Consider the following 20,633-nt stretch of genomic DNA (forward strand, 5'->3'; position numbering starts at 1 on the left):
TAAACATTTGGGCCCTCGTGTGCTGGCCCTGTGATCTTCTCCCTTTTTAACTCTGCAACTTAAAAGCAAGCCATTGGCAAGGGGGTCAAATGGAATTGCAGCCACAATTAGATTAGCCATGATCTTATTAGATGGCAGAGCAGTCTTGAAGGACTAAATGGCCTACTCTTGTTCTTCAATCTTAAGTTCCCAAGCTTCCTAAACCCAAGCTTGGCCTTTCAGAATTTTACTTTGAAGTCATTCACATGTCCTGGCAACACTTGATGCTATTAACTGGATACTGAGCTCACCGTTAACTCAATCAAATGCATTTAAAGATTGCACTGCATCACTGACAATGTGTGGCTGGGACACAGAAACAATCTAGGTATCAGGTTCCACATTCCACATGAAGATCAATTCCTTGTTGTTCCAAGTGATTACCTTGCATCTGAACCTAGCAGCCTGACATATTAATTCGGTTTCTTTTCATTTGCAACCTATTTCCAGTATTTTCCATTTATATTTCAGATTTCTGGCACCTGTAGTATTTGCTTTCATAAAGAATCAATGAGAATGAAATTGGAAGTGGGTAGGGCAGAAACAGCTGATATTATGGCATTGGCCATTGGTGAAGGCAGCACAAACCAAGCAAGGGTTCACGAATGAAAGTATCTTTGCAATCACAACTACGTTCCTTTCCATGAATAAAGATCCAAGTGGATAATATAGTATTCAATTGCACTGGGTTTGGTTACGTGAATCGGTGTGCTATTGATGCACATTTTGTTTGATTGGTTAAGCCTGGGTGTGGACTCAAAGGAAAGTTAATAAAGCTGTAGAAACAGTTGGAAGCTAGAAGTAAAAGCAAGGAGGAGACATTTAAAATGCTGTAAAATAAAAGCTGTTACATCCATGTAAACTGGCATTTCATCTCTAAATAAACATGAGAGATGTACACTGCACAACATGTAGCATCTCTCCTTGGAGTCGGTTGAAGTTCCACTCCAGAGACCGAAGCATACCTTCTGGGCTAATATTCAAATACTGTACTGAGGGACAGCAGCATCACTGAAGTGCCATCTTTTGGAAGACACATTAAACTGATGCCCCATATCTGTTGTTGGGTAAAAGATTCCATGGCACTGCCACTAAAGAGCCTCTTGGAGCCATTATTTATGGCCCAAACAGCAACCACTAAAACAGATTGACCAGTCTTTTCAATTGCTGCTTGTGGGAGGTTGCTGTGCATAAATTAGCTACTGCATTGTCTACGATGGTGACAATACTTGAAAAAGAACTGGATTGTTGTGAATTGCTTCAACATGTCATGAGGCTTTGAAAGGCAACATAAATGCAAGAATTTTTTCTTATTCTGTCTTGATCATTCTGCATTATTTTCGTTCTTATTGCATCCTTATGTTAAGAGCCCTCTGCTTGCTTCTATGTTCTGCTCACAGATCCCATTCTTCTGGAGAATAGTAGTGCTTGAAAACAGTTCCTGTTCTCAGAGTGCAGGTCACTACTGGAAGCAGCAATCAGTGAGCTTTATTTTGCACACTGACTCAAAAGTCCTGTTTTCGGCTGCCATTATACACTCATTCTTTATGTTTCTGCTTTTCAAAGTCATCTTCCTCTAAATATACGGATGCATTTGTATACATAAACATATGCAAATGTTTACTGATCAGGCACTAATTCCATGGAGTCGGGAACTCATTTGGTTATTTTCTTACAATGGAAGTAAAAATCAATATTCGTTACAGTCATTAAAAAATAATTAACGGCATAAAGAGGGGAGGCGCAGGAAGCTAAAGGTAGTGTGACTGCCTGCCTCTGGTCTGCAGAATTTGCAATCTATTCTCTTATTGATCAGGATCACTCCTTGTCATTTTATGTTAAGCTCTATTTCTTCAAGATACATTTCAGGCCGCTGACTGCTCAAACACAGGCATTGTCAGGTCTTAGCTTTTTTTAAAAAAATTAATTTTCAGGATGCTAGTGCCAGATGCATCCACAACATTTATTGTTTGTTCTAATTGCCTAATGAGAAGATGCAGCAACAGTGACATGGTGTTCAGTTTGGGATTATGCACAATGGTTATTGTATCATAACAACCAGAATCCCCTAAAACTGTACATCAAACTGAAAACAGACCTCAAAATTCAACAACATTGAAGCCCAGTCTCAGTCTCTGCCTGTCAACCTAAACACCAGTACTTCACTGCAGTGAAATCAGACATGTACAAATAGCATTTTTTTTTTTAAATTAAGCAATATTCATCATCAGTCCAATTGCATCCTTTGTTAGTTTTCTGCACTGTTAGCTCAGTCCATGTCTGAGTAATTGAAATCCCCTATGACCAACCATCTGGCACTTGTATAAGTCTCATTTATCTGGAAAAAAAATCACTTTGTGAACTACTTTCCCCTCCTGTCAAGAAACTATAAACTCTCTTTCCATTTATGATATCTAAATTAAATCCCACTTGTCTCTCCACCTCTAGACAGGACATTTATGTAATTTTTATTCTCTTCCCAGGAACTCCTCCAGATACCATTGTTCCACCCACCTCCAGGTTTCTATCTAACTTTCCATAAACTTGATACTTTGCTTTCATTCTTCCAGTCAACATTCAGATTCAAACCTTTTTACAAATTATATTCAATTCCCTGTCCCAACACACACTTCAAATTCTTCAATCTTGTCACAAAAAAAACTACTATTGTGTAACAAAAACAGAAAATTATAGTAATACTCAGGAAGTTAGGCTGTGGAGAGAGAAACAGAGCTATCACTTCACCTGTAACTAAGTTTCAATATTGCACCGTGGTAGTGGTTAATATGGGCTATCAAATTTTAAATTCTTTCATCTGATTGTTCTCCCTGAGATCTGTCATGGACTAAAATATTTAATAAAAAGGAAGAAACATGGACCTAAAATGGCTGCAGTGGTCTGACTACAGACTGAGGCACGCTTTGGTAGTCCCATGGAATAATTAAATTCATCTGCACAGAAATTACCATTTTTTATCTAAAGGCAGCATCAAGAAATTCATAGCTCATTTGCTAACTCACACGTTTATATATTGACAGATGAATGCTTCACCTGCCAGTTGATCAGCTTGGAAAGACAATGGAGCTGGACTCTTACATACACACTGAAATATATTAAAACAGCTGCTTTTGAACAGTAGTGCAGAAAGAATGAAAAATGAATTTGTTACAACAGCTAAAATTCTCTCTCCCTGCTGGTTCCTCTCATCATCTTGGAATACAGTGCCTGGTGAAAAAGCAAATTTAGAAAACAACCATTCACTGACAATGTAAACATATCCAACCGATTCAGTTCAAGTCAACCATTAATCAACTATGCTTTCAGGTAAAGAATCTAACTTCTCAAAAAGTCTAAGGACTGCTTAATTGCATAACCCTTATTTTCTTCGTCTGCATCAGGTACTCCTCTTTTTAAACTTATTATCTGTGTTTGTATGCATTTGGTGTCACATTTCCATTATTTTTTTCAAAGCTGGTCAGTAATAAAATTCCTGATTCACTCAAGGCAGCCTTGGCAATTTGCTTCTCCATTTTCTGAAGAGCTATACTTTAACTGAAGTATGACAGACTTGTACTAAAAAGTCATAAAAGCATTTGCTCTGACCATCTAAGAGGGGTTTGAAGAAAATGGAGTTTCCCCTCACCTGGTTACAACATTCTTCTCACTTCAATTTGGATAAATTCAAACTATGCACTGCTCAAAATAATATCTTATTCCCTATACTTTATGTCTTAAAACTGAACTTTAGTGGGCAACACAAAGAACTTCCTTGCATTTCAGGAAAATGAGACAGTCTAAAATACAACAAAAGAAGTCAGGACAACCACTAGGACAGAACCTAATACTGGTATAGCTTATTTTCCAACTGAAAGAGCCAGTAACATCTGTGTCTAATCTACTCTCTAAGCATACTATTAGTAGCTAAGGAGCTTTGGTTTGTAGCCAACCTCTTTGTTGCTGCGTGTCTAACTTTCTGTCCACTTATCCCACATTTCTCAAGTCAAGGTGAGTTTGCGGTTATAGCCAAGACCATTGCAACTGCCAAAGGTTTCAGATGATCCTCATACTATTTATCAAATAAGTCTTGCATCTTCAAAAACTGACTCACATTGTGCAGAAGCTGCTTGTCTTAAATCTGCATATTTAAAACTCATATCAAGTTGCCAGTTTCTCATTTGGGTCTTTGGTACTTCTCTTTAAGCACAGTAATACCTTGGTTCTAGCATGAAACCAGACCCAAGCCATAATCAAATCCCAAAGGAAATTTAACTGTGTGATATTTTGTCAGATGACTAGTCCTGGTACTATGTGGTATTTTCATTTAATTTGATTTGTTATTGCCATACATACCGAGGTAGAGTGAAACATTTTGTTTTGCATGCAGTACAGACAGATCATACCATACAAAGTGTATTAGGGTAATAGAACAGACTAGAATAGAGCCCCTGCCTCCAACTCAGCATCGCCCCCTTGACCAGTCCTACCTGCCCATCTTCCTTCCTTCCCACCCAGCTCCTCCACCCTCCCCACTGACCTATCATTTCCAACCACACCTTCATCGAAATATCACATTCCCAGCTACCTTCCCCCCAGCCCTAGCCCCCCCCCCACCTCTTTATCTCTTAGACCCCCACCTACTAGTCTCATTCCTTGTGAAGGGCTTATAACCAAAACATCAATTCTCCTGCTCCTCGGATGCTGCCTGACCTGCTGTGCTTTTTCAGCACCACATTCTCGACTCCGATCTCCAGCATCTGCAGTCGTCACTTTCTCTTAATAGACCAAAGTGGAGAATACAATGCTATGGGTGCAGAGAAAGTGTATAAAGAGCAATATCAATATTAATTTTTTAAAATTTGAGATGTCGATTCAGAAGTCTAATAACAATAGGGAAGAAGTAGTTCATGAATCTGTTAGTACTTATGTTTAAGCTTTTGTATCTTCTGCCTGATGCAAGCGATTATAACTGGGGTGGGAAGGATCTTTGATTATGTTGGTTACCTTCTTGATGTGGTACAATGAGGATTGTTTGAGGTATATTTTGCTGCCGGTATTTCACTTTGCTTTGCAGTAAATGTGGGCCTTAACACCTCACATAAATTCAGTAGGCATAACAGAAATATGCCAAATAAGTGACAAAGATTGGAGCGTCAGTGTATTCTGTCTTTTTTCTCATTAATTCTTTTCCACTGATGACTGTCAGCCTTAAAATTAGATGTTTTAGACGTTCATTTCAAAACTGTTCTACTCTATTATCTTCAATAACCATTCCAGGACTTGAGAGATCGAAATAGGGGCTATTTAGTCTACGATCTTGATTTCTGCCTGTTTAGATAATCCTGTGATGTAATTCAAAAATTTATAAAGCTCTTCTGGTGTCTTAGCCAAAGTGTACCACTCAGCCAACATTACCAAGATACACAAATGGTTAACTGGTTCATAACCATCTGATTTGTTATTGGGTGGACACATTGTGTGCAAAGTGGTTCAAACTTTGAACAAAAATAACAACAAAATCAACTTCTTTTTATACACAGCAAGAGAATGATAAAGTAGGGAAATCCAGGGATCAAGGACTTGGCTCCTGGTGCACCAAAATGCTCTTTCGTGTTTTCAAAACCATGCATGGCTTCACATCTCTCCCTCATCTGTATGACTCTATCTCTTTAATCTCCTTCCAAGATCTCTCAATTTCTTCGATTCTGGCTTTTTGAATATTCTACTTTATCTTTTTTTTACTTTATACAGTGGTCACAGTACCTTCATCAGCTTGAGCCCTCACCTTAGAAGGGCCCTCTTTGGCTCGTCCTGTTCATGTCAAAACATCTTTTATGGGTCATTGCTACATTATATTTCATTATGTTGCTGTGAAGTTTTAACACATTGAAGACACAATATAAAACAGGTTGTTGTTCACAGTATTGTGGTTCCAGAGACAGTATATTCCTGTTAGGGTGAAAGGAAAAGCTGGTAGGTGGAGGGAATGCTGGATAACTACAGAAATTGAGGGTTTGGTTAAGAAAAAGAAGGAAGCATATATCAGATATAGACAAGATAGATCAAATGAAGGCAGTAGGAGTATACTTAAGAGGGAAATTAGGAGGGCACAGAGGGAACATGAGATTGCTTTGGCAAAGAGAGTTAAGGAGAATCAAAAGGATTTTTACAAATACATTAAGGTCAAAAGGGTAACTCGGGAGCGAATTGGATCCCTCAAAGATTAGCAAGGCAGCCTTCGTGTGGAACCGCAGGAGATGGGGGAGATACTAAATGAGTATTTTGCATCAGCGAGTTTTGAGAAGATTTGTAGCTCAGGTTGAGGCTTTGGATGTAAGTTTGCTCGCTGACCTTGGAGGTCCATTTCCACACGTTTCGTTACCTTACTAGGTAACATCTTCAGTCCGTCTCATGCGAAGCAATGCTGATAATTCCTGCTTTCTATTTATATGTTTGGGTTTCTTTGGGTTGGCGATGTCATTTCCTGTGGTGAAGTCACTTCCTGTTCCTTTTCTCAGGGGATAGATAGGGTCTAACTCAGTGTGTTTGTTGATAGAGTTCCAGTTGGAATGCTATGCTTCTAGGAATTCTTGTCCGTGTCTTTGTTTGGCTTGTCTGAGGATGGATGTGTTGTCCCAGTCGAAGTGGTGTCCTTCCTCATCCAAATGTGAGGATACTAGTGAGAGAGGGTCATGTCTTTTTGTAGCTAGTTGGTGTTCATGTATCCTGGTGGCTAGTTTTCTGCCTGTTTTTCCAATGTAGTGTTGGTTACAGTCCTTCACTAGTATCCTGGAGAGGCTGAACAAGCTGGAGCTGTTTTCTCTGGAGCATCGGAGGCTGAGGGATGACCTTGTAGAGGTTTATAAAATTATGAGGGGCATGGAGAGGATAAATAGGGGTCTTTTCCCTGGGGTTGGGGAGTCCAGAACTAGAGGGCATAGGTTTCAGGTGAGAGGGGAAAGATATAAAAGAGACCTAAGGAGCAACATTTTCATGCAGAGGGTGGTATGTGTGTGGAATGAGCTGCCAGAGGAAGTGGTGGAGGCTGGTACGATTGCAACATTTAAAAGGTGTCTGGATGGGTATATGAATAGGAAGGGTTTGGAAAGATATCGGGCGGGTGCTGGCAGGTGGGACTAGATTGGCTTGGGATATCTGGTCGGCATGGACGGGTTGGACTGAATGGTCTGTCTCCGTGCTGTACATCTCTATGACTCTCTGACGTTGTTACATTAGACTGGCCAACATCTAGGGGAAATGAAAGGCGTAGTCAATGAAGTGCAATCCCTAAATTTAAAGAAGTTGCTCAGATTGAGTGATGCACACAAGATGCTGCAATCCACATTTCTGAGCACTTTTAGTCTCATTGCGACTCACCACCACCTTCTCAAGAGTAATTAGGGATCGTTAATAAATGCGGCCTTACCAGTGATAACATGAACAAATTTTAGAAATCTTCTATTTGAAATAGACATCTCATTGTGTAATCAGAGTCCTAGTACACACAAAGAAACCCAACGTTCATTGCAGCAGACCTCTCAGCCGTCCCATTGCACCCGTTCTTGCCCCACAGCCTTGTAGCTTCTGAAGCATATGCTCTGTATTGTGATAGTGCTCTGCCTGGTGTGTGCTTGCCAAAGAGGCCTAGTCCAACTCGGCCTTTGAGACAGTTTTGTGAAAGTGGAACACATTTCTGGATGCGACGAGAACAAAACATATATTACGAAAAGTCTTTCAGCCCAGAAGGTAGCACAACGGTCACACTGAATCCCGTAAACCGCATAGCAATTGTCAACTCAGTCCAGATAATCATTAAAAAACCAGTAGCATATCCGTAAGATGTGGAATTTTCAGCCACGATCCTTTCTTTGTGTGACGTTCTTTCAACCGGAGCTTTCATCAAGTTTTTGGTCACCAATTTTCCTCATCCAACCGTCAAAAGTCGTACTTGAAAACACTGAGGGAAATCTGACAGGAAAGGTGCGAAATGCCAATTCCCAGAGATGAGCGACTATACTTGGATGGAGAAAGTGCTGCTGTCGCCATCGAATCGGACGGCAGTTAATAACGGTCTTCACACTCGGGAGAAATTGGCGGGAACAAGGCGGCCAGCCTTTACCGTGGAGGGGGCGTGGTGATATTGGCATGGCGTCAGGGCTCTGGGGCGGGGTCAGCATTCTGAGGGCGGGGTTAGCGTGTGGGCGCCGCAGGCGCAATGGGGCGGAGTAGGTGCGGGGGTGGAGGGAGGGAAAGGACGGGTCCGACGTTGGGAGGCGGGGTCAGGGCTGGAGGCGGGGCAGTGCCACTGGGCGGAGTCTGCTGGAGTCAGATTCAGCGCTGTGGGCGGGGTCGGCGCCAAGGGGCGGTCTGTTGTGGGCGGGCCCGGCACCAGGGGGCGGGCATCGGTGCAGCGAGTGTGGTTGTGCTGCTCAGGTTTGGGTGAAACGGCACTAGCAGGAGCGGATCCGGATCGAGAGCGAGAGGTGGAGCAGCAGCAGCGGCTCCGGACTGAGGGATCTGCTTCGGATTCTCTGAAGTTTTTAATCATTTCTGTGGTTTGCCTTCATTTTTGATGGTGAAATGTCCGAGAAGGTGCACTCGACCACGGAGCGGACAGTGAAATGTGAGTGAGACCGGGAGGGAGCCCGGGAGAGGAGGGGGAGAGGGAGCCCGGGGAGAGAGGGGGCGTGGGGGTGGGGGAGAGAGGGGGCGTGGGGGTGGGGGAGAGAGGGGGCCCGGGGAGAGGGACCCCGGGGATGTGGGGGAAAGGGAGCCCGGGGTGAGAGGGGGTGTGGGGGAGAGGGAGCCCGGGGGTGTGGGGGGGCGTGGGGGAGAGGGAGCCCGGGGGAGAGGGAGCCCGGGGGAGAGGGGGCGTGGGGGAGAGGGAGCCCGGGGGTGTGGGGGGGCGTGGGGGAGAGGGAGCCCGGGGGCGTGGGGGAGAGGGAGCCCGGGGGCGTGGGGGAGGGGGAGAGGGGGCGTGGGGGAGAGGGAGCCCGGGGGCGTGGGGGAGAGGGAGCCCGGGGGCGTGGGGGAGAGGGAGCCCGGGGGCGTGGGGGAGAGGGAGCCCGGGGGCGTGGGGGAGAGGGAGCCCGGGGTGAGAGGGGGCGTGGGAGCCCGGGGTGAGAGGGGGCGTGGGGGAGAGGGAGGCCGGGGGCGTGGGGGAGAGGGAGCCCGGGCAGACAGGGCGCGTGCGGGAGCGGGGGTGCCCGGGGAGAGAGGGGGAGCCCGAGGAGAGAGGGGGCGTGGGGAAGCGAGGGAGCCCGGGGAGAGAGTGGACTTGGGGGAAAGGGGGAGCCCGGGGGGAGAGGGGGAGCCCGGGGGGAGAGGGGGTGTGGGGGAGAGGGGGAGCCCGTGGGGGAGAGGGGGAGCCCGGGGGGGAGAGGGGGAGCCCGGGGGGGAGAGGGGGTGTGGGGGAGAGGGGGAGCCCGGGGGGGAGAGGGGGTGTGGGGGAGAGGGGGAGCCCGGGGGGGAGAGGGGGTGTGGGGGAGAGGGAGAGCCCGGGGGGGAGAGGGGGTGTGGGGGAGAGGGGGAGCCCGGGGGGAGAGGGGGTGTGGGGGAGAGGGGGAGCCCGGGGGGAGAGGGGGTGTGGGGGAGAGGGGGAGCCCGGAGAGAGAGGGGGTGTGGGGGAGAGGGGGAGCCCGGGGGGAGAGGGGGTGTGGGGGAGAGGGGGAGCCCGGAGAGAGAGGGGGTGTGGGGGAGAGGGGGAGCCCGGGGGGAGAGGGGGTGTGGGGGAGAGGGGGAGCCCGGAGAGAGAGGGGGTGTGGGGGTGTGGGGGAGAGGGGGAGCCCGGGGGGAGAGGGGGTGTGGGGGAGAGGGGGAGCCCGGAGAGAGAGGGGGTGTGGGGGTGTGGGGGAGAGGGGGAGCCCGGGGGGAGAGGGGGTGTGGGGGAGAGGGGGAGCCCGGAGAGAGAGGGGGTGTGGGGGAGCCCGGGGAGAGAGGGGGAGCCCGGGGAGGGAGGTGGCGTGGGGGAGCCCGGGGAGGGAGGTGGCGTGGGGGAGCCCGGGGAGAGAGGGGGCGTGGGGGAGCCCGGGGAAAGAGGGGGAGCCCGGAGAGGGGGGAGTCCGGGGCGAGAGGGGGCGTGGGGGAGCCCGGGGCGAGAGGGGGCGTGGGGGAGCCCGGGGCGAGAGGGGGCGCGGGGGAGCCCGGGGCGAGAGGGGGCGCGGGGGAGCCCGGGGCGAGAGGGGGCGCGGGGGAGTCCGGGGCGAGAGGGGGCGCGGGGGAGGAGGGGGCGCGGGGGAGTCCGGGGCGAGAGGGGGCGCGGGGGAGTCCGGGGCGAGAGGGGGCGCGGGGGAGCCCGGGTAGAGTGGGGGAGCCCGGGTAGAGAGGGGGTGTAGGGGAGCCCCGGGAGAGGAGGGAGCGTGGGGGAGAGGGAGCCCCGGGAGAGGAGGGGGCGGAGGGGGCGTGGGGGAGAGGGAGCCCCGGGAGAGGAGGGGGCGTGGGGGAGAGGGAGCCCCGGGGGCGGAGGGGGCGTGGGGGAGGGGGAGCCCCGGGAGAGGAGGGGGCGTGGGGGAGAGGGAGCCCCGGGGGCGGAGGGGGCGTGGGGGAGGGGGAGAGGGAGCCCCGGGAGAGGAATGGGCGTGGGGGAGAGGGAGCCCCGGGGGCGGAGGGGGCGTGGGGGAGAGGGAGCCCCGGGAGCGGAGGGGGCGTGGGGGAGAGGGAGCCCCGGGAGCGGAGGGGGCGTGGGGGAGAGGGAGCCCGGGGAGCGGAGGGGGCGGAGGGGGCGTGGGGGAGAGGGAGCCCGGGGAGCGGAGGGGGCGGAGGGGGCGTGGGGGAGAGGGAGCCCCGGGAGCAGAGGGGGCGGAGGGGGCGTGGGGGAGAGGGAGCCCGGGGAGCGGAGGGGGCGGAGGGGGCGTGGGGGAGAGGGAGCCCCGGGAGCGGAGGGGGCGTGGGGGAGAGGGAGCCCCGGGAGAGTAGGGTGCAGTGGGAAGAGGGAGCCTGGGTAGGGGGGTCGGTGTGTTTGGGTGAGGGAGCCCGGGGAGGGGGGGGGGGGGGCGGTGTGTTTGGGTGAGGGAGCCCGGGGAGGGGGGGGGTGTGTGTTTGGGTGAGGGAGCCCGGGGAGGGGGGGGGTGTGTTTGGGTGAGGGAGCCCGGGGAGGGGGGGGGGGTGTGTTTGGGTGAGGGAGCCCGGGGAGGGGGGGGGTGTGTTTGGGTGAGGGAGCCCGGGGAGGGGGTGTGTGTGTTTGGGTGAGGGAGCCCGGGGAGGGGGGGGGGGTGTATTTGGGTGAGGTAGCCCGGGGAGGGGTGGGGGTGTATTTGGGTGTGGGAGCCCGGGGAGGGGGGGGTGTATTTGGGTGAGGGAGCCTGGGGAGGGGGTGTGTGTGGATGAGGGAGCCCGGGGAGGGGTGTGTGTGGGTGAGGGAGCCCGGGGAGGTGTGTGTGTATGTGTATGGGTGAGGGAGCCTGGAGGGGGGGGGGGGCGGGGGTGTGTGTTTGGGTGAGGGAGCCCGGGGTGGGGTGTGTGTTTGGGTGAGGGAGCCCGGGGTGGGGGGTGTGTTTGGGTGAGGGAGCCCGGGGAGGGGGGGGGGGTGTATTTGGGTGAGGGAGGGGGGGGGGGGTGTATTTGGATGAGGGAGCCCGGGGAGGGGTGTGTGGGGGTGAGGGAGCCTGGGGGGGGGGGCGGGGCGGGGGTGTGTGTTTGGGTGAGGGAGCCCGGGGTGGGGGTGTGTGTGTTTGGGTGAGGGAGCCCGGGGAGGGGGTGTGTGTGTTTGGGTGAGAGAGCCCGGGGAGGGGGGGGGGGTGTATTTGGGTGAGGGAGCCCGGGGAGGGGGGGGGGTGTATTTGGGTGTGGGAGCCCGGGGAGGGGGGGGTGTATTTGGGTGAGGGAGCCTGGGGAGGGGGTGTGTGTGGATGAGGGAGCCCGGGGAGGGGTGTGTGTGGGTGAGGGAGCCCGGGGAGGTGTGTGTGTATGTGTATGGGTGAGGGAGCCTGGAGGGGGGGGGGGGCGGGGGTGTGTGTTTGGGTGAGGGAGCCCGGGGTGGGGTGTGTGTTTGGGTGAGGGAGCCCGGGGTGGGGGGTGTGTTTGGGTGAGGGAGCCCGGGGAGGGGGGGGGGTGTATTTGGGTGAGGGAGCCCGGGGAGGGGGGGGGGGGGTGTATTTGGATGAGGGAGCCCGGGGAGGGGTGTGTGTGGGTGAGGGAGCCTGGGGGGGGGGGCGGGGCGGGGGTGTGTGTTTGGGTGAGGGAGCCCGGGGTGGGGGTGTGTGTGTTTGGGTGAGGGAGCCCGGGGAGGGGGTGTGTGTGTTTGGGTGAGGGAGCCCGGGGAAGTGTGTGTGTATGGGTGAGGGAGCCTGGGGGGGGGGCGGGGCGGGAGTGTGTGTTTGGGTGAGGGAGCCCGGGGTGGGGGTGTGTGTGTTTGGGTGAGGGAGCCCGGGGAGGGGGTGTGTGTGTTTGGGTGAGGGAGCCCGGGGAGGGGGTGTGTGTGTTTGGGTGAGGGAGCCCGGGGAGGGGGTGTGTGTGTTTGGGTGAGGGAGCCCGGGGAGGGGGTGTGTGTGTTTGGGTGAGGGAGCCCGGGGAGGGGGTGTGTGTGTTTGGGTGAGGGAGCCCGGGGAGGGGGTGTGTGTGTTTGGGTGAGGGAGCCCGGGGAGGGGGTGTGTGTGTTTGGGTGAGGGAGCCCGGGGAGGGGGTGTGTGTGTTTGGGTGAGGGAGCCCGGGGAGGGGGTGTGTGTGTTTGGGTGAGGGAGCCCGGGGAGGGGTGGGGGGTGTATTTGGGTGAGGGAGCCCAGGGAGGGGTGTGTATGGGTGAGGGAGCCTGGGCGGGGGGGGGGGGGCGGGGGTGTGTGTTTGGGTGAGGGAGCCCGGGGTGGGGGGTGTGTTTGGGTGAGGGAGCCCGGGGAGGGGGTGTGTGTGTTTGGGTGAGGGAGCCCGGGGTGGGGGGGGGGGGGGAGGTGTGTTTGGGTGAGGGAGCCCGGGGAGGTGGGGGGGAGGTGTGTGTGGGTGAGGGAGCCCAGTGAGAGGGATCTCGGGGAGAGGGGGGGTATCTGTGGGTGTGAGAGTCCGTGGTGGGGGGGGGCGGGGTGTGGGTGAGGGAGCCCGGGGACGGGGTGTGTGGGTGTGGGTGGGAGTCCGGTGTGGGGTGAGGGAGCCCCGGGGGTTGGGGTGAGAGAGTCCGGGGGGGGGGTGGTGGTGGGGGTGGGCGAGTGAAGCCCTGGCGGTTCGGCCTTCTCCACTGAGAGAGTCCCCGGCAGGAGCGGGAAGCATGCGGGAGGAAGGGGCAGGGCTGTGGGGAGAACCTGCCGCGGGGACGGGGAGCGGCCTGGGGCTGGGGCCTGTTTCCGTGTTGAGGCCGCGGTGAGAGGTAGTCTTCGGAACCGTGATCTCTCCGAGGGAGAGACCGACGCCGGGCACTGTTAGATTGAATCCGCGGTTGTCAGCTGTTACATTGTGACTGAGTCTGCAATGTTGTCGCTACATTGTAACCAGTTGTGGTAATTGTAATATTGAGACTGCGGCTGGAATTGTCACATTGTAACTACGATTAGGGATTGCAGTGTTGGGGATTGTGAACGGGATTGATAGTGACATTGTGCCTGGAATTGCAGTTTGTTACATTGTAACGCAGATTGTTACACTGGCTTGGGTTTTTGAAGTGAGGCAAGTTGATATCCATGGAGTGGACACTGCTCCGGATTTTTTGTGGGAGCTCTGAACCTGGCATTGTTAGAGATGTGGTGTGCTGTCAAAGTCCAGTAACAGGGTGAGGAAAGTAAGAGAAACACAGGCCAGCCCCTGCCCTCACTGGCACTCAATGTTTAAGAAATTTAAAGGTCTGGTTTGAATGTTGATGAATGAGAAAAGGGTAGGTGGATGTGATGAGTAACTAAGTAGGGTGGGTATGTGGGCAGGAGGTGAGTGGGTGACGATGTTTGTAGTTTATATTAAAGATGCACTGGTAATGGCATTGTTTCACTAGGTATCACAATCACATAAAGAGGGTTACTCCAGGAGAGTAGATAACAAAGGCTGCGTCCTGTGAATATAAGCTATTATAAAGGAAATGAACTGTCATATTTTGTCCTTCGTCATGATTTTGATCTATTTGACACAGTAGTATTGAATGGGGAGAAAGTGAGGTCTGCAGATGCTGGAGATCAGAGCTGGAAATGTGTTGCTGGAAAAGCGCAGCAGGTCAGGCAGCATCCAGGGAACAGGAGAATCGACGTTTCGGGCATAAGCCCTTCCTGAAACGTCGATTCTCCTGTTCTCTGGATGCTGCCTGACCTGCTGCGCTTTCCCACAGTAGTATTGAATGGCTACCTAAAGGTGAAGATTGGGAATTTTTTTCTCACAAATGACTAACTCAAATTCCAGTTGAGAAGAATGGCTGAAACCAATTTGTCAGGGTGTGATGTTTTCCCTGACAGATGGGCTACTCTTCTCTCCCCCCCCCCGCCCCAAAAAAAAAGCAAAGCATCATCCTGCTATTGCCTCTGACTTAGGTAAGGTCCAAAATGTTTTCAGAGCTAGAGGCTCCTGCATTGAATACTGAGGAAGGTGTAGAAATTGTATTAAATTTTGAGTTAAAAAGTGCAAAATATTCCATTATGTGCATATGAGGCTTCCTCAGATGTTGCGAATTTAGAAAAAAAAAATCTGTTATTCCATAGAAGAGACTATTGTGGAGTTTAAGAGATTGTGTACAAGATTGCAGAAATCTGATTTGAAAATTCCTGGTGTGTTCCTTTTAACACTGCAGGGTAGAAATTGTGTAAGCAGTCTCCTTGGTCTTAACTGGAGTAAGATTATCAGAAGATAACCTGCTTTCGGATCAGATGACCAAGGCTTTTTTAAAAGAAAATTACAGTAATTCCTAGTAACCTTCCTGGCACAAATGGGAAATTTGTTGTTCCAAAAGATGGAGGAATGAATGCTCATGGCAGTTCAAGACCATTCAGATGCAGGGAGCAGGTGTCAATATGTCAGACAAATCCCTGACAAAATGTGAGGATGCAGACCTGTTTTGTTCGATTATGTGAATGGAGTAAGAATAAAGGAGTGAAGCCCAGGAGTGCCCCAATAATTATTAACCGGTGTTTGTGTGATTTGAGAGATTGTTGTGGTAACCTATCAGTTTCACAATAGCAAGCGAATTGAATGAAGTTGTAGCCATGGACAGAAATGTTTTTTTTAAATGTCTTCACCCAGAGAGTGGTGAGCTTGTGGAATTCTCTGCTGCAGAAATTGGTTGAGACCAAAGCATTGAATATTTTCAAGAGGTAGTTTCACACCCTCACCCCGAAGAAGTAAATCAAAAGATATGAGGAGAAAGTGGGTACAAGGTACAAAAGGCAGAGTCTCATGAGATCTGGGCTATGCTGGCTAGATGGATTCAAAACTGGCTTGGTCATAGAAGTAGTGGTGGAAGGGTGCTTTTAAGAATGGAGATCAGTAACCAGTAGTGTTCCATAAGGGTCAGTGCTGGGACCTTTATTGTTTGTAATATATATAAATGATCTAAAGGAAGATGTAGATGGTCTGATTTGTAAGTTTGTGGATGACACCAAAATTGGCAGAGTTGCCGATAGTGAGGATATAGACAAGATATAGATTGTAGATTTGGGTAATTAAATGGTAGGTGAAGTTTAATCTGGACAAATGCAAGGTGATGCATTTTGGAAGACCACATTTGGGTCTTAAATGGAAGAACCCATAGAAGCATTGACATACAAAGGGATATGGGCATCCAGGTTCACAGATCCCTGAAAGTTGCAACACTGGTGCGTACGGTGGTCAGGAAGGTATCCAGCAGCCTTAGCTTCATCAGCCAAGAAATTGAATACAAAACTTGGCAAGTTATGTTAAGTTGTATAAAACTTTAGTCAGGCCACATTTGGAATACTGCATGCAGTTCTTGTTGCCACACTACCAGAAGGACATGGACACTTTAGAGAGGATGCAGAGAAGGTTTACCAGGATGTTGCCTGGTTTTAGTCATAAGCAGAGGTTGGATAAAATCTGATTGTTTTGAGAGAGAAAGGCTGAGGGCTGATCTTGTAGATGTCTACAAAATTGTGAATGTGATAGAGTGGATGGTTAAAGGCTTTTGCCCAAAGTAGAAAGTCAACGACAAGAGGGCACAAGCTGAAAGTGTGAGAAGGACAGTTTAGGGGAGAAGTGTAGGGAAAATTTTTGTGGTGGGTGCCTTGAATGCACTGGCAGTGGAGGTGTTGGAAGCGGGCATGTTAACAATGTCTAAGACATATCTTGATACAAACATAAACCAGAGGTGAACAGAGGGATAGAAATGACTGATGGGCAATAAGTAACAAGGTCTCAATGTGAATTAGGAATCAGTGCGAGCTTGGTGGACTGAAGGGTCTGTTCCTGTGTTGTATTGTATTATAATGTATTGAGTTGGATAATCAGCCATGATCATGTTGAATGGAAGAACAGACTCAAAGGGCTGAATGGCTTACTCTTGCCCCTATATTTCTATTTCATAGACATGGCAACAAGATTTATTGTTTATACCCAGATGCGTTGTAACTGGGAATTGTCACATTGTGATCAAGATTGAGGGCTTAAAAAAATTTGTTAATGGGTTGTGGACATCACTAGCTGGATGAGCATTTATTACACATCCCTAATTGTCCTGGAGAGGGTAGTGGTGAGGTGCTGCCTTGAACCTTTGTGGTTCTTGTAGTATAGGGACACCCACAATGCTATTGGGAAGGGGGTTGAGGATTTTGACCCCACATCGCTAAAGGAACAGTGATAGTGTTCCACGTCAGGATGATGTGTGACTTGGAGGGGAACCTCTAAGTAGTAGTAATGCCCCAATGTAACTGCTACTTTTGTCCTTCTGGGTGGTAGTACATGCAAAGTACTGTCTCAGGAACATTGCAAAATTGTTATAGTCACTGGTGAAGCAGCTGAAGATGTTTGGGCCAGCACGCTACCCTGAGGAATTCCTGCTGAGATGACTGACCTCCAACAACCACAACAATGTGCGAGGTCTGACTCCAATCAGCAGAAAGTTTGCCCCTAATATCCATTGACGTCACACTCTGTTGAATGCAGCCTTGATGTCAAGGGCTGTCATGTTCCCCTCCCCTCTGGAGTTCAGCTCTTTTGTCCATATTTGATTGCGTGGTTTGGATTTGTCCTACCTTTTGTGTACAGGACATACATGGGACAATTTTCCACATTGCCAGTGTTGCAACTGTACTGGAAGTGCTTGGCTAGGGGAGTAGCAAGTTCTGGAGCACAAATCTTCAGTACAATTGCCAGAATATTGTTAGGCATTTGTAATATCCAGTGTCTTCAACCATTTCTTGATGTCATGTGGAGTGAATTGAATTAGCTGAAGACTGACTTCTGTGATGCTGGGGGCCATTAGAGGAGGCTGAGATGGATCATCCACTTGGCATTTCTGGCTGAAGATTGCAGCAAATGCTTCAGCCTTATCCTTTGCACTGATGTACTGGGCTCTTCAGTCATTGAGGATGGAGATATGTGTGGAGCCACCACCTCTGGTGAGTTGTTTAATTGTCCACTGCCATTTGCAAGTGGATGTGACAGGACTGCAGAGCTTGGGTCTGATCTGTTGGTTGTGGGATGGCTTGGCTCTGTCCTTCACTTATGCTGTTTGGCATGCAAGTAGTCCTGTTTTCAGGTATGCCTGGTGCTGCTCCTGGCATGCCCTGCTACACTCTCCATTGAGCCAGGGTTGTTCCCCTGGCTTGATGGTAATGGTTGAGAGGGGGATATGTCTGGCCATGAGGTTACAGATTGTGCTGAAGTACAATTCTGCTATTGATGGCCCACAGCACCTGATGGATACCCAACCGAGAGTTGTTAGATCTGTTAGAAGCCTGTCCCATTTAGCACAGTGATAGTGCTATACAACACGATTGAGGATGTTGTATAGCACTATCACTATACTATCACTGTCTTGTCATGTCTGCTGGGTTTGCCTCGGATGGTGCCTGTTTGGTTTCATTCCTTTTACATTTTCTAGTAGTCTGATACAATGGAGTGGTTTGCTCAGCTGTTGAGGGCAGTTAGGAGTTGTATTGCTGTGGGTCTGGAGTTTTACATTGTTTAGACCTGGTAAGGATGGCAGATTTCATTCCATGGAGGGTGTGAACCTGGATACACTGCACTGGAGTGTATATTCTCATAATCCTCAATTACAGTTGCATTGTAACTATTTTCAATCTTGTGGCTTTAATTGAGTTTTGTTACTCTGTGGCTTGTTCAGGTGGGAAGGAGGATATGGGAGCTGTGTTGTCAGTCATTATATCTAAGTAATACCTGTTATTATTGGAGGACATTTCTTTTTCACACAGCCCTAGAGGCTGCAATGGAGAGAGGGCTTTACAACTCATTAACTCCACTCCTTAACCACTCCTTAACCATCACCACTCACTGGATACAATGTCATTGTGTGTGCAAGGAAGTAGGTCCCTCATTTAACAGCACCTTCCATACCCACAACCACTACACTCTAAGGACATGGACAGCAGATGCATGGGACCACAAACTCCTGCAACTTCCCCTTCAAGCTGCTGACCATCATGACGTAGAAATTTAACGCTGTTTCTTCATTGTTGCTGGGTCAAAATCCTGGAATTTTTTTTCCTCCCCTCATTATAGGTCAACCTACAGCATATGGACTGCAGCAGTTCAAGAAGGCAGCTCACCATCACCTTCTCCAGGGCAGATGTTATAGGGATGGGTAATCGATACAGGGCTGTCCAACAATGCTCACATCTCCTGGATTATTACCGAGGAGCTCTTATTCAACTTTCCTGCTGACCCACAAAAAACGATACATTTAATACGTTTTTGTGACACAATTAACAAGCTTCCCAATCCTTTTCTTTAACCCGACAGTTGCTGAAACACTAACTGATCTCCTTATTTCTGGGCTTGTAATATGCCACATTGTTCACCATCGTGCATTACCAAGTCCCAGCAGGGTGACATAACACTGTCTACCTGAACTATTTTACTTTTCACTGTGACACCTCTCCCTCTGCTTCCTTGAAGCAGTTCTCTAGGAAGGAAAGGATTGGTGTGTATACAAAGACTTTCACAGCTTCAGGATGATCTGAAGCTTTGCAGCCATTGGAGTTTATTACTCTCGGAATGTACTCCCTATTTTGTGAAAGCTGGAATGTCACTTAAGACCATAAGACATAGGAGTGGAAATAAGGCCATTCGGCACATCGAGTCCACTCCGCCATTCAATCATGGCTGAGGCGCATTTCAGCTCCACTTACCAGCGTTCTCCCCGTAGCCCTTAATTCCTCTAGACAACAAGAATCTATCAATCTCGGCCTTGAAGACATTTAGCGTCCCGGCTTCCACTGCACTCCGTGGCAATGAATTCCACAGGCCCACCACTCTCTGGCTGAAGAAATGTCTCCGCATTTCTGTTCTGAAATGACCCCCTCTAATTCTAAGGCTGTGTCCACAGTCCTAGTCTCCTCGTTTAACTGAAACAATTTCCTAGCATCCACCTTTTCCAAGCCATGTATTATTTTGTACGTCTCTATTAAGTCTCCCCTTAATCTTCTAAACTCCAACGAATACAATCCTAGTATCCTCAGCCGTTCCTCATATGTTAGACCTGTCATTCCAGGGATCATCCGTGTGAATCTCCGCTGGACATGTTCCAGTGCCAGTATGTCCTTCCTGAGGTGTGGGGACCAAAACTGGACACAGTACTCCAAATGGGGCCTAACCAGAGCTTTATAAAGTCTTAGTAGTACATCTCTGCTTTTATATTCCAACCCTCTTGAGATAAGAGACAACATTGCATTCGCTTTCTTAATCACGGACTCAACCTGCATGTTTACCTTTAGAGAATCCTCGACTAGCACTCCCAGATCCCTTTGTGCTTTGGCTTTATTAATTTTCTCACCATTTAGAAAGTAGTCTATGCTTTTATTCTTTTTGCCAAAGTGCAAGACCTCGCACTTGCTCACGTTAAATTCCATCAGCCATTTCCTGGACCACTCTCCCAACCTGTCTAGATCCTTCTGTAGCCTCCCCACTTCCTCAGTACTACCTGCCTGTCCACCTAACTTCGTATCATCGGCAAACTTCACTAGAATGCCCCCGGTTCCCTCATCCAAATCATTAATATATAATGCGAACAGCTGTGGCCCCAGCACCGAACCCTGCGGGACACCGCTCGTCACCGGCTGCCATTCTGAAAAAGAACCTTTTATCCCAACTCTCTGCCTTCTGTTAGACAGCCAATCCTCAATCCATCCCAGCAGCTCACCTCGAACACCATGGGCCCTCACCTTGCTCAGCAGCCGCCCGTGTGGCACCTTATCAAAGGCCTTTTGAAAGTCTAGATAGACCACATCCACTGGGTTTCCCTGGTCTAACCTACTTGTTACCTCTTCAAAAAATTCCAATAGGTTTGTCAGGCATGACCTCCCTTTACTAAATCCATGTTGACTTGTTCTAATCAGACTCTGCTCTTCCAAGAATTTAGAAACCTCATCCTTAATGATGGATTCTAGAATTTTACCAACAACCGAGGTTAAGCTGATTGGCCTATAATTTTCCATCTTTTGCCTTGATCCTTTCTTGAACAAGGGGGTTACAACAGCCATCTTCCAATCATCCGGGACCTTTCCTGA

At 50.0% G+C, this 20,633-nt stretch overlaps 1 protein-coding gene across 5 annotated transcripts in view; it reads left to right on the top strand.

Moving 5' to 3' along the window:
- Positions 1 to 8,463: 8,463 nt before the first annotated feature.
- The window catches only part of LOC122539543 (protein phosphatase 3 catalytic subunit alpha), a 332,195-nt gene continuing 320,025 nt past the window's right edge, over positions 8,464 to 20,633 (top strand). For 2 of the 5 annotated variants that reach the window (XM_043674510.2, XM_043674512.2), the window contains exon 1: positions 8,468 to 8,659. In XM_043674510.2, the coding sequence (XP_043530445.1) occupies positions 8,617 to 8,659 (43 nt within the window). In that variant the 5' untranslated portion in view covers positions 8,468 to 8,616. Of the gene's footprint in view, positions 8,660 to 20,633 lie in introns of all 5 variants that reach the window. The other 3 variants (XM_087979864.1, XM_043674511.2, XM_043674507.2) reach the window with 3 other exon arrangements.

Source organism: Chiloscyllium plagiosum, unplaced genomic scaffold, assembly GCF_037043375.1.
Source record: "Chiloscyllium plagiosum isolate Xiang-an unplaced genomic scaffold, Cpla_swu_hap1 HiC_scaffold_36, whole genome shotgun sequence".
Classification (NCBI taxonomy): domain Eukaryota; kingdom Metazoa; phylum Chordata; class Chondrichthyes; order Orectolobiformes; family Hemiscylliidae; genus Chiloscyllium; species Chiloscyllium plagiosum.